The sequence below is a fragment of the Vipera ursinii genome, assembly GCF_947247035.1.
Source record: "Vipera ursinii genome assembly, chromosome: 4".
In the NCBI taxonomy this organism is placed as follows: Eukaryota; Metazoa; Chordata; class Lepidosauria; order Squamata; family Viperidae; genus Vipera; species Vipera ursinii.
The window spans coordinates 90,144,777-90,156,390 of NC_139514.1; the positions used below are offsets into that span (position 1 = coordinate 90,144,777).

General features: G+C 39.0%; 1 protein-coding gene across 1 annotated transcript; it reads right to left on the reverse strand.

Moving 5' to 3' along the window:
* Nucleotides 1–2,295: 2,295 nt before the first annotated feature.
* On the reverse strand, nt 2,296–10,790 carry CHAMP1 (chromosome alignment maintaining phosphoprotein 1). The gene is made up of 2 exons (XM_083362483.1): nt 10,629–10,790; nt 2,296–6,163 (listed from the first exon to the last, which is right to left on the reverse strand). The coding sequence occupies exon 2, from the start codon at nt 6,135–6,137 to the stop codon at nt 3,051–3,053; it is 3,087 nt and encodes a 1,028-aa protein (XP_083218609.1). The 5' UTR covers nt 6,138–6,163; nt 10,629–10,790; the 3' UTR covers nt 2,296–3,050.
* Between the last annotated feature and the right edge of the window lie 824 nt (nt 10,791–11,614).

The following is an 11,614-nucleotide window of genomic DNA, read 5'->3' on the forward strand; positions in this document are numbered from 1 at the left end:
AAGTATAAAAAAATTATAATTGTTCAGATTTTCTAAAATAACTGGTAATAAATTTTAAACTACTGCAGTGTATGTAAATCCCATTAACTGATGACTGAAAATATTCACGAGCTCACAGAGAATGAATAATGTGAAAACAAATATAGCTTCACAGTTGGTATCTTTTTCAGAAGGGTGTCTATGTAAATTGAATTTAGGTATTGTAGACTAAACTTTGATTTGGAAGATTTGGAATTTTGAAATTTTTGATATAGTTTCAGTTGGATTGAGAAACCAAAGCTATTAAATTTGAGATTTTTCTGGAAAACTGACTCCCTCAGACAATCCTCATTTAAAATGGAGGGCAAGAGTATTTTTTGGAAAATCTGTATTGAAATAATTTTATCTGCATAGATCAGTTTACTGTAAACTATATTTCTAAGATTTTTGATGTTACAAAAAGAGTATAATCTGCTTGAAGTTATGGAATGGCAATACATTTAACAATGTATTAGTTAAGTTCCCACAAAAGTTATGATTTGGTCATGCTGTCTAGTTGAATATTCTTAATATTGTAAATAAATTTTTAGCGCCCGTGTTAAGATTCAACTATCTGAATGTCTGACTGTATTCCTAAATGTTACTACAGTTACTACAACAATAGCAAACATTACAGAAAACCTTTTGTTCTTGGGAAAGCAATCAAATAATCACAGTGCAGCCATTATTTTGTGAAGCTGTCTTGCTCTATTTTCTGTTATAGTAGTTTCACTCACTGCAGTAAGTCATGATTAATTGGTTTTAATGGTAATAAGCCATAGTGAAGTTAGTTTGGGCATGCTTATTATATTAACCCAGCTATTGTGATTTGTAAACTATTTATAAAATAGTACAATGTGAATCCACCCGTTATATAGAAAACATTAACAGAATGAACGATAATTGTTATTAGAAGTCAAAACAAACCAGTTACATACAACAGCTAATACACTTTATGCCGTTAACAAATTACAGTGGTAAAGTTCCAATACACTAAATCAAAACCAAACCAATCACATTATTTAGTCAATGTGTCAATTAACATACACCTAGTATTTTAAAATATTTTAAAATTTAGGTATTTTAAGTATTTTTCTATTTTATACAAATTAAGAAACACTTAGTTGTGATGCAAGCCAGAAATTATATATCACTGATATCTAGCAGAATAAAGATATTTGTAGCAAACATTAGAAGTAAATTATCACTTTTTATATAACACATATTTATAATTGATTAATTTTTATGCTATCCATCTAACTGATGTAGTGACTCTGGGCAGGGTAAAATAAGAGCCAAAGTCCTTCACAAAATAATTCTTAAAAGCCAATCAATGTAGCTTTTTAAAAAACTGAGAATTGGTATAAATTATTACTTTATTCTCATTATGTAAATTCTAAATCTAATTTCATATCTTAGTGAAACATAACAGATTTCTGAAATGGTTTTTAGTTTAAAATATTTGCAAGTTTTAGGCAAACAGCATGGAAACAAATATGCTAATGCTATGAAAGCTAAGGTTACTTCTGAATTCTTAAAAAATCCAATTATTGTTCAAAGTCTAGTGATGCTGTTAGCTGTAGCTCTAGGTACAAGTACAGCTCTAATATAATTTTTAGGCTTTAACCTTCTAAGTGCATACAGTCTTTAACTGCGTCCATTTATAGAGTATGTCATTATCTCTTTCTATAAAAATAAAATACTGGTCTTGAAGTGACAAATGCAATTCCTAATCAGTTACTCACTAACATTATTTTGCAAGTTATGAGTTCATCTTAACAATTAACTTCTATACATTTTTCACTAGTAAAATATCTTTGGTTTCATTTTTTTGTCTATAAAGTTGTAATGTAAAAAAATAAATACAAATGTCTCTATTAGTAAAAAAAATATGTTTGGATATAACTCAATGTATCCAAGAGCAACATCAAGCACTGAAGTATGGAAAATTGTGTTGTAATGCTTTCTCATCTCAAAGTACATCAGCCCAATAATTCCAACCCACCCACCCACCCAAGCATATTGAACAAGCTAGCAGCTCCGTAAAAAGCATTATAGGGCAATATATTCAGTACTTGAATTTTATCTTGCTGCTGCATCTGACACCATTTATTCTGAAATTAGATACTTATTTAGAAAATGGAGATCATGTGTGATATAACTGAATGTGGTATAGAATCTGAATTTGAATCAAGGAGCCAGCCCTGTGTAACTGTAAACAGTGATGGAAAAATGTTGATGGAACATCAGCTACACATATAATTGAATAATTCCAAATACACAAAATTATTTTTTATTGTTAAAATAGAAAACATTCCTTAAAAGCAAGACAACACATATACACCTCCAATACATCTGACATTACTTATTTCACACATATTGTGTTTCAAATAGTGAGATATTTTTAACTATTTCAATAACCTAAGCAAGCAATTCACTGAAATGGGAACTCAAGTACACATTAAAAATTGTAACAACATACAACTGCAGGCAAACAAGATTACTTCATGCAAGGTTTAAATCATAGGTGTCAAACTCACCGCGTCACATGACGCGACGCAACGTATTGTGACTTTTTTCATATTGCCGGAGCTGGGGTGGGCGCAGCCTCAGCATGATGCAACCGGCCCGCAGGCTGGCAGTTTGACACCCCTGGTTTAAAGTGATCTCATTTGGGGATTCTCCTATCATTTCAGGCTTCTTAAAATACAAAATTGGATTTGGTTGGATGAATTGCTAGAATTTCACTTTTCCATTTTTATTCCTTTCTGTTTTAAAAACGACATTCTGCGCAATCCAGAACAAGCTTATTAATTTGGCAGTTGTGCTGCTATTTTGGTTATTATAATGGTTACATTGCAACACAGTTAAGCAAACACAAAACTGTTTAATTAGTGGCTTAAATGCATTTAACAATGCATCAAATTGTTGCCATTAAGGTTACTATATGCTGACAGTTTTATACACTGAAATTCAGTATCAGTGACTACACTGCAATGCATTTGGAGATTTCTGAATTTTCAAAACCAAATTCATTCAGTTTGCAGTTCATTAAGCAATTCTTTTGATGGTTCAGCATTCTCCTCTGGCACCTTACCAGCTTCTTCACTCTGCCGGTTCTGATTAGTTGGCTCAGAAGAAATATCCAACTGTTTTTTATTGACTTCTTCACTATGGCGACTTTGGCAATGGGTTAGATGTTTCTTAAACCCTCTAGGAAAATTTGACTCAAAATTGCAACGTGGACATTTAAGCAAACTCTGACTATGAGCAGCAACGTGATTCTTAAGGTGAGATTCCAAAAGAAATGCCTTTCCACACACATCACATTTGTATGGACTATGCACATTGTGTTTATTAACCAAATGGTGCAAAACAGCTCCCTTTTTCATAGCCCGGCAGCAACAGATTTTACAATAGTATTTGCCCTTGCCACGCTTCATATATTTTGCTATCTCTTCTTCTGAGATGAAAGCTTCCTTCTCTTCTGTAAACTGCAACACACACTGAGGCTGAGTAGGAGTAACATCAATTTTAGTTTCTTTATTTTGGTCAGGAGACTCTGTATCAAATTGTTCCTGATCACTGTTGGATTCCTGTTCCTTTACGTCTGATGTTTCCATTTCAATATTTCCACTTTCACTACTATTTAAGTCTGTATTAGAAATCTCTGGATTTTCCTTCTTGGCTTTCTTCTTTGGACAGGTATATATTTCTTCTGTAGGTTCCTTGGGTTGTTTGAACTCCTCTTTTGGAATTAACAAACTACTGAATGAATTTTCTCCTTCTGGATGCTCAGTGGAGAATTCTTTATTACCAGATTCATTATGAGTCTGCAAGTCTGAAAAAACAGGTGCACTAGGCTGACTGAAATCATTGATAGTTTTGTGAACTTCCATGCCTGTTGGTTCAACTGGTTTGTGGATATCTGTGTGCTGTACTGGCTTCTGGTCTGAAGTAACTGATTTCTGGATCTCAGGTGAAAGTGAATGTTTTGCGGGTTCAGCAAAGAAACTTTGTTTCTCGAGGGAATCAGGAGACGTCTTCTGCAGTTCAGCAAAAGTACTACGTTTCTGGATTTCCACAGACACTGCAGGAGACTTCAGCAATTCATGTGAGAGACTAGGTGGCTTCTGAGAGTCTGAGAAGGAGGGAGAATGCTCCTGAATTTCAGGAGAAACAACAGCATGTTTCTGAGAATCTGGGAAGAAGGAATGCTTTGCGACATCTGGGGAGACAGGAGTTGGTCTGTGAGATTCTGAAAATGCAACCTGTTTGGGGGTTTCAGGAAAAGGTATGTGAGCTTCATGGAAGAACGAACGTTTTTGTGTTTCTGTAGAAACAGAAGGAACAGACTTTTTGGGTTCAGGAAATAGAGCCCGTTTTCGGGATTCAGAAAACAAAGCACGTTTCTGCAACTCAGAAGAAACAAAAGTGGTTGTCTTTTGAGTTTCTGGAAAGAAAGGAGATTTTCTGGACTCAGAGGAAAATTTCCAAGGATCAGGAGACACAGAAGGAGGCGGCTTACGTTGCTCAGAAAAGAAAGGCTGTTTCCAAATATCAGATGACATAGGGGGGGCAGGTTTTCTCAGCTCTGCAGGCATTGGAGGAGGAGCAGGTGGTGCTACAGATGGTGATGGCCTCCAAGTGTCAGGAGACAAAACAGGTTTCCAACCTTCAGGATAAACAGAAGAAATGGGTTTCCAAGGTTCTGAGGAAGCAAGACTAGATTTTGGAGATTCAGGCATGGAGGTAGATTTCCAAGTATCCGGCATAAACTTCTGAGTTTCTGAGGACATCATATTTCCAGGCCTTCGGGATTCTGAAGCAGGTTTCCTGGGCTCAAGTGACATTGATGTAGGTGGTTTTGGGGACCAAGGTGAAATATTAATAGATTTCTGCTGCTCATGTGAAATACTACCAGCAGATCGCCAGGTTTCTGGAACAGGTCTCCAGGGATCTGGAGATAGCGGAGGATCAGGTTTACGTGGTTCAGGTGAAAGTGCTGAAGCCGGTCTCCTTATCTGAGAAATATGCCTACGAGATTCTGTGGACAGACCAGCAATAGGTTTCTTAAGCTCTGGAGACACAGCTGGTGAATGCCTGCGGGGTTCTGGAGATACAGCAGGTGAATGTCTGCGGGGCTCTGGAGACACAGTTGGAGAGTGCCTGCGAGGCTCTGGAGACACAGTCGGAGAGTGTCTGCGGGGCTCTGGAGATAAAGATGGAGCAAATTTCTGTGTTTCAGACATAACCAAAGGTGGAGATGCAGGATGAGCAGACTTTTGGGCCTCTGGTGATACAGGTTGGATGGGTTTCTGTGGTTCTGAAGATATAAGGGAAGCAGGTTTTTCCGATTCTAGAACAGGGAGGGATTTTTGTGTTTCAATGTATGTGGGTGACACAGGTTTCTGTTGCTCTGATGACAAAGCAGGGAGAGATTTCGGCATTTCTGCAGTCTCTAACAAAGCAGGCTTCAGTGGTTCTTGAGTGACAGAAAGAGGTGGTTTCAGTGATTCTGAGGACACAAGTGGAATAGGATTTGGAAGTTCTGGTACAATAGTAGTTTTTTGTGTTTCCAAACATGCAACTGAAAGAAACTTCTGATGTTCTATGGATGTAGCTGAAGTAGGCTTCTGTATCTTGGAATGTAGTCCCACATCAGACTTTAGCAATTCAGGGGGAGCAGGTTTTTGAGAATCGGGAGACACAGTACATTTTTGTGTTTCAGGAGATTGAGAAGGCTTTTGAGGTTCCACAAAGACAGGCTTTTTGAGGGATTCAGTTTCCAACATACCTTTCTGATCTTCCTTCCGTTTCTCTGGCAATGAGTGCTGTGCCGTGATATGATAATAGACATTACAGTACATTTTGCTGGTGAAAAAGCATTTGTGGCAGTGGAATAACTTTGCACTTTTTTGGTAAAATATGAGTTTCCCCAATCCTGCAGTATCCATTTCATCACAGAATTCAGGGTGAATAGTACCCATATGAATTTGTATGTTCTCATAGTCAGAGCCTCTGAAATTACAGTGATCGCATTCTAGGCTTTCTGTTGTTTTATGCAAAATCTTCAACATGTCCATTTTTCTACCGTCAGATTGCACAACACTACACATGTTCTGGACTGCAAACTGCACTATACCTGAAATAAAAGTTTTTTAAACAAACAATTAGTTCATAAATTGTTAAAATATAATTTGACTCTTAAATGGTTGCTCAATTTTTAAAATATAAATTGATTTTTGAATGGCAATTCACCCAAAGACAAAAATGGGTTCATAACAATTAAATTTTATACTGTCACAACCCAGCTAGAGAAGAAAATGTTAATATTTTCACCGCTTCATTCTTTATACAAAGTTTTAATATAAATCTCTGCACTGTTTACAGAAGCATCAACATACTTTAATAAATTTAAGCTGTTTTTACCAGTTCCAAATGGCTCATTTTGTTGTAGAAAGACTAAAAAATAAACATTGTATAAAGAAGACCCAACAAGTCACTAAAAGAAAGGAAAAGAAAGAAGCTATTATTAATACTGTTCTTTATCCATTTAAATACATGGGTTGTGAATTAGGCTGAGTGTCGTTCTCAATTTGGCTGTCGATATACTTTATACTATTTTTGGAAGGGGTCATATAAGCATTCTGATGGAATGTTCCATAAACAAACCCCAGATGGAGGAATATGTAACAATTCATTTTATGTTTGCAAATTGTGCTCAATTCCAAATATATGTAAAAGTATTATATTCTACTTAAAATAGTGAAACATATTTTATTGAGTCCTTATTTTAAAATTGGTAATTATACCTAAAAGACAGATGATTTATTTAATGTTTATATTGCTTTAAACTTATCCAACTCTATTAGAATGGACGTCATAGTGCTTATTAACACAATATAGCAGATTCAGGAGGTGTAATGGAGAGGGAAGGGAAAAATAAGAGAGTTGGATTGCATGAATTCTACTGATACTATTTTAAAAATAATCCAAAATACCTAAATTATTTTCTGCATTATATACAATTATATGCAATGCATTATTTTACTATATAATATATAATGTATAAATTGTGCATTAATAATTAATATATAATGTACTATACAATGTATACTTAGCTTCTTTAGAAAAGTAATATATAATTCATATTATTTATGTACACTCAAATGGAATTTGACACTATATGAACACTATACACTATATAGATCAGACACTATATCGGATCTGGATAAATCATCTTATTTCAGCATTTAATAAACATTTCATGTTCACTAAATGACCTTTGACTGTAGCATTGCTTTAAATTCAAAAGAACATCAAAATGGTCAAGAATCTGAATTCTATACAGGTATGTTTTGCTTTACAGAAGAAAATACTGTTTCTTTTACACTGTTCACCCATTTAGAGATTTAGAGATTAAAGCATTTAACAGTTTAGTTTACAGAGAACAACTGCAATGACCACTTTCAGGTACATTGCTATTTACAACTAGTGTTTACCTATGGTTTCCAGCAAAAAATAGCCTATATAGGTTTGCTTAATGATTGCAGCATTTGCTTAACAATCACCACACAAAAAAGCTCATAAATGTGGATGGGGTGTGTGTTACGTGATGACTTAATACCATAATTGCCTGGCTCAATTATGGCCATAAGTTGAGGACTATCTGTAATAAAAAAAATGCCCACCCAAACTTTTTAGATTTTTTTTAAGTCAGACATTTAAAAACAGAACACTGTATCTGAACATCAATACTGCAGTAAATGAAGTAGTTATATATTTTAGATTTGAATCCTATGCCATGAGATTTTTTTTAAAGCTTGGTTTTTTAAAAGAGAGCCTCAGAAAATACATTTATAATTTAAGATATGTCAGACTAACTTTCTGAATCATTGCTGTTTTCTACTTTCTGTCGTATTTATTCTGAAGATTTGTCTATGCTGAGAATAGTTTCTCTGTTCTTTCATATTTTAATTCTTGCGTTGGGGTATTTCAATGCATAGAATAATTTATTTCATTATCTTTATGAATCATTTAAAATGAAATTAGTAAAGATTTCGTTTTCCCAAAGTTTTCAATTTTTTAGACAACAGATTTTCCATATTGACAGAGGAATACAAGGACCCCCCATGTCTCCTGTATTCCTCTGTATCAATATGAAAATTGGTAGATATATCTAATCTTAAAATTAATATTTGATACTGCAAATAGATTTTGGAAGAATGGAAACTTTTCATATAAGCAATAAAAGTTTTGAAATTTCCAAGTGGTAATATCTAGACCAGAGGTCAGCAACCCCCACCTCCGGAACCACATGAGGCTCTTTCATCCCTCCCAGTCCTCTGCCACCTAAAAAAAAAAGTTCACTCAATTCCAACTTCTCATGGAAAAAAAAGATCTCATGCAGTTGGAATTGACTGAACTTTTTTTTAGTCCCACAAACAAAAGTTTGTGGGACTGCCCACAAGCTTCTTTTGTTTGTAAGACTGCACACGGTGGCGGCAGAAGTGATGGAGGACCACGTCAGACCTGGAAAGAAGGTGCCACTTGGGTCCAATCGAGGGCACGGGGTGGTGGTGGTTCTGCCAAACATCTTGCACAGAGCCGGGGAAATGGGCCAGGTGGGGGGAGCTGCCAATTCTGCTGCCATGAGGCTTGTCAGATTCCCCCCAGTAGCCATGATCCCCCCAGCCAGCAAGCCAGCCAGCATTGCCTGACCTACACCTTACCTGGCCGGCCAGCTGGCACAAAGCCTCACCACTCTTCTCCTCGTTCTCCTCCCCACTCTGCTCTATCCGAGTTGAAGAAAGCATAGATGCAGCAGTGGGATTGCTCTCAATAAGGCGGGCGCATACAAGCAAGCAGCGCACCCGGCTCTTATCGTTTGAGAGCAATCCCTCTGCTGCGCCTCCACTTTCTTCAACTCGGATGGATCTGAGGAGCTACTGGGGGCCTCTTGAGTGGGAAGGACGAGCTTTGCTGCTGGGCCATGCCTGGGCTATGTCCTGCCGCTGCCTCCCATACTCCACCTTTACTGCTGGGGAAAGCCACAGTGGCAGGGCGCTCCACGTGGGGGAGGTAGGAGGGAAAAGTGGTGGCAGGGCACACTCCATCTTGGGGAGGTAGGAGGGAAAAGCAGCGGCAGCAGGGCGCTCTGTGCAGGGGAGGTAGGAGAAAAAAGGTTGCTGACCCCTGATCTAGACAATCCTGATCTCAAAAAACGTAATACTATGGATCATACCTACACAGTGCTTCACCAGGAGACTGCCAGGAAATTTGCCTATAAACTAGACTAGGGAATCATGAAAATGTCCCAACAGATAGCAAAAGCAAACCTCCTGACACTGCACCAATAAAAAATATACATATCCCTGTAGTAAGAACTAAGAATAATTTAAGTAACATTTTTATCAAATCTTCAAGACTCAACCATAAAGAAATGAACTAGCAATTTTTTGTGCACATGTATGCACACCTTGGAGTCAATCTTCATTCTTAAGGTCTATTTAGAAAACTCCCTGCAATTTCCTTTTTTATTAGTGGTTTGTCCTTGCTTTCTTCTTAGGGCTGAGAGAAAAAGTTATCCACCTGGCTTTGCACTTAAGACAGGACTAGAATTAGTAGTTTTCTGGTTTCTAAGGCGGTGCAAAATATTCACTGTACAAATTGTTCCAAGGGCAGAACAATCAGTTTTGAATAGTCCAGACCCTACTTAAATTTACCTATTTGAGGCTGGATCCATGCAGGAAATAAAACGGGGTTATTTTAATCTGAGCAGATATACAGGTGGAGATCAAGAATACTGGTGGCTAAAAGAGGGACTGGAAAGCAAGTTCTGGGAAGGTCAGTTATTGGCAACCTGGTGGGATACGCTGTTAACATTTCTTTTTAAACACATGGATAAGTGTGTTTAAAAAGAGCTGACAAAGATTTTTCCATATATAACAACAAATCCTAGATGATTTGTGATTTCGCATAAGAGCAATTTAACAGGATTGCGGTCTATAACATAGCATCGTAGTTAGCTGCCGCCTGTATCTTTGTGCCCTCCAGATATGCTAGACTAGAGCTTCCGTGTTGCTCATGAACACGGCTCGCCGAGAAGAATGAGGGGAGCTGTAATTCCCCCCAAACTCGGGAAAAGGTTTCTACTCGCTGGAAGAGAACACGCTGTAACCTGACGCCATTCTCTTCCCCCCCCCCGTCCCCAGTGTCGGAAATATATCAATCCGGTTAAAAGCTCAGCCGAATAGAGGCAGGAATCCGATACGGCCCCGGATGGGGAGGGGCAGCGCTCCCGCGACTCCCACAAAGAAAACCGGGTGTGGGGGGGAAACAAGCGCCTGAACCTGAGCAGCTGCGCGCAATACGCGCCCTGGACGGAAAGGCGAAGGGGACAAACCTGGAGTGGTGGCAGCACGAAAATGGAGGAGGGCGGGACGCGGGGGGGAGGGGGGAGGGTGTGTAGGGAGACTCAAGAGTCACGCTGAGTCCGAGCCTCGCAGAGGCGCTCTTATCCGATTCCCTTTCCCTCAGAAGATTAACCGACCCTCCCTCCCTCCCTCCCTCCCGGTGCCAGGCAAAAGAAGGGGTAAAATACCTACCAGGAGAAAACGATAGTTTACGGGAGGGAGACAGAGACAGAGAGAGAGAAAAAGAGAGAAACGCTCCGACCGAACAGCCTCTCGACAATGGCGACAGAATCGACAGACCAAGTGAGGCGGGAGCTGGGGCGGGGGGCGACCGCAGTGGATGGGACAAAGAAAAAAGAGGGCTGACGCGACCGAGGAACCGCTTGTTGATTGGCTAGCGGCGCCCACTTGATTCCCAACGGAGGCATGGAGCTAGCCCCTCCCCCACTGTGAAGCTTGGCGCAGGCGCCAGGCAAAAAGAGGATGGCGCCCTCTGAGGGTTGAAGGGGCTCGCGCGCTTTTAGTCGAGTGGGAGGCCCTGGGGTCGCGTGGCGCGGGAAGCCGCGAAGCGTGCCAGTTCAAGTCCGTGGGTTATGTTCACGGGTCAGTGTGTTCTGGGGACCCTGAGCGTTGGGTTAATTAAAGTACTTGAAGGCAGGACAAGAAGCAATGGATGGAAAGTAATCAAAAAGAGAACCTAGAACTAAGGAGAAATTTCCTAACAATTAGAACAATCAGTGGAACGTCTTGCCTCCTGAAGTTGTGAATGCTCCAACACTGGAAGTTTTTAAGAAGAGACTGGACAACCATTTGTCTGAAATGGTTGGTATAGGGCAGGGGTAGGCAACCTCGGCTCTTTTATGACTCGTGGACTTCAACTCCCAGAATTCCTGAGTCAGCTATGCTGACTCAGGAATTCTGGGAGTTGCAGTCCACGAGTCATAAAAGAGCCGAGGTTGCCTACCCCTGGTATAGGGTTTCCTGCCTGAGCAGGGGGTTGGAGTAGAAGACCTCCAAGGTCCCGTCTAACTCTACTACTACTACTATTATTGTTGTTTAAGAATTATACTGAGCACCTCGTCGGAGTAATGACTATCAACTTAGAGGCTTTTAAAAATTGATTAAAGAAAATGAATAAACTTTTCTCAAGGATTATTATTGATGAAACTCTTCATGAG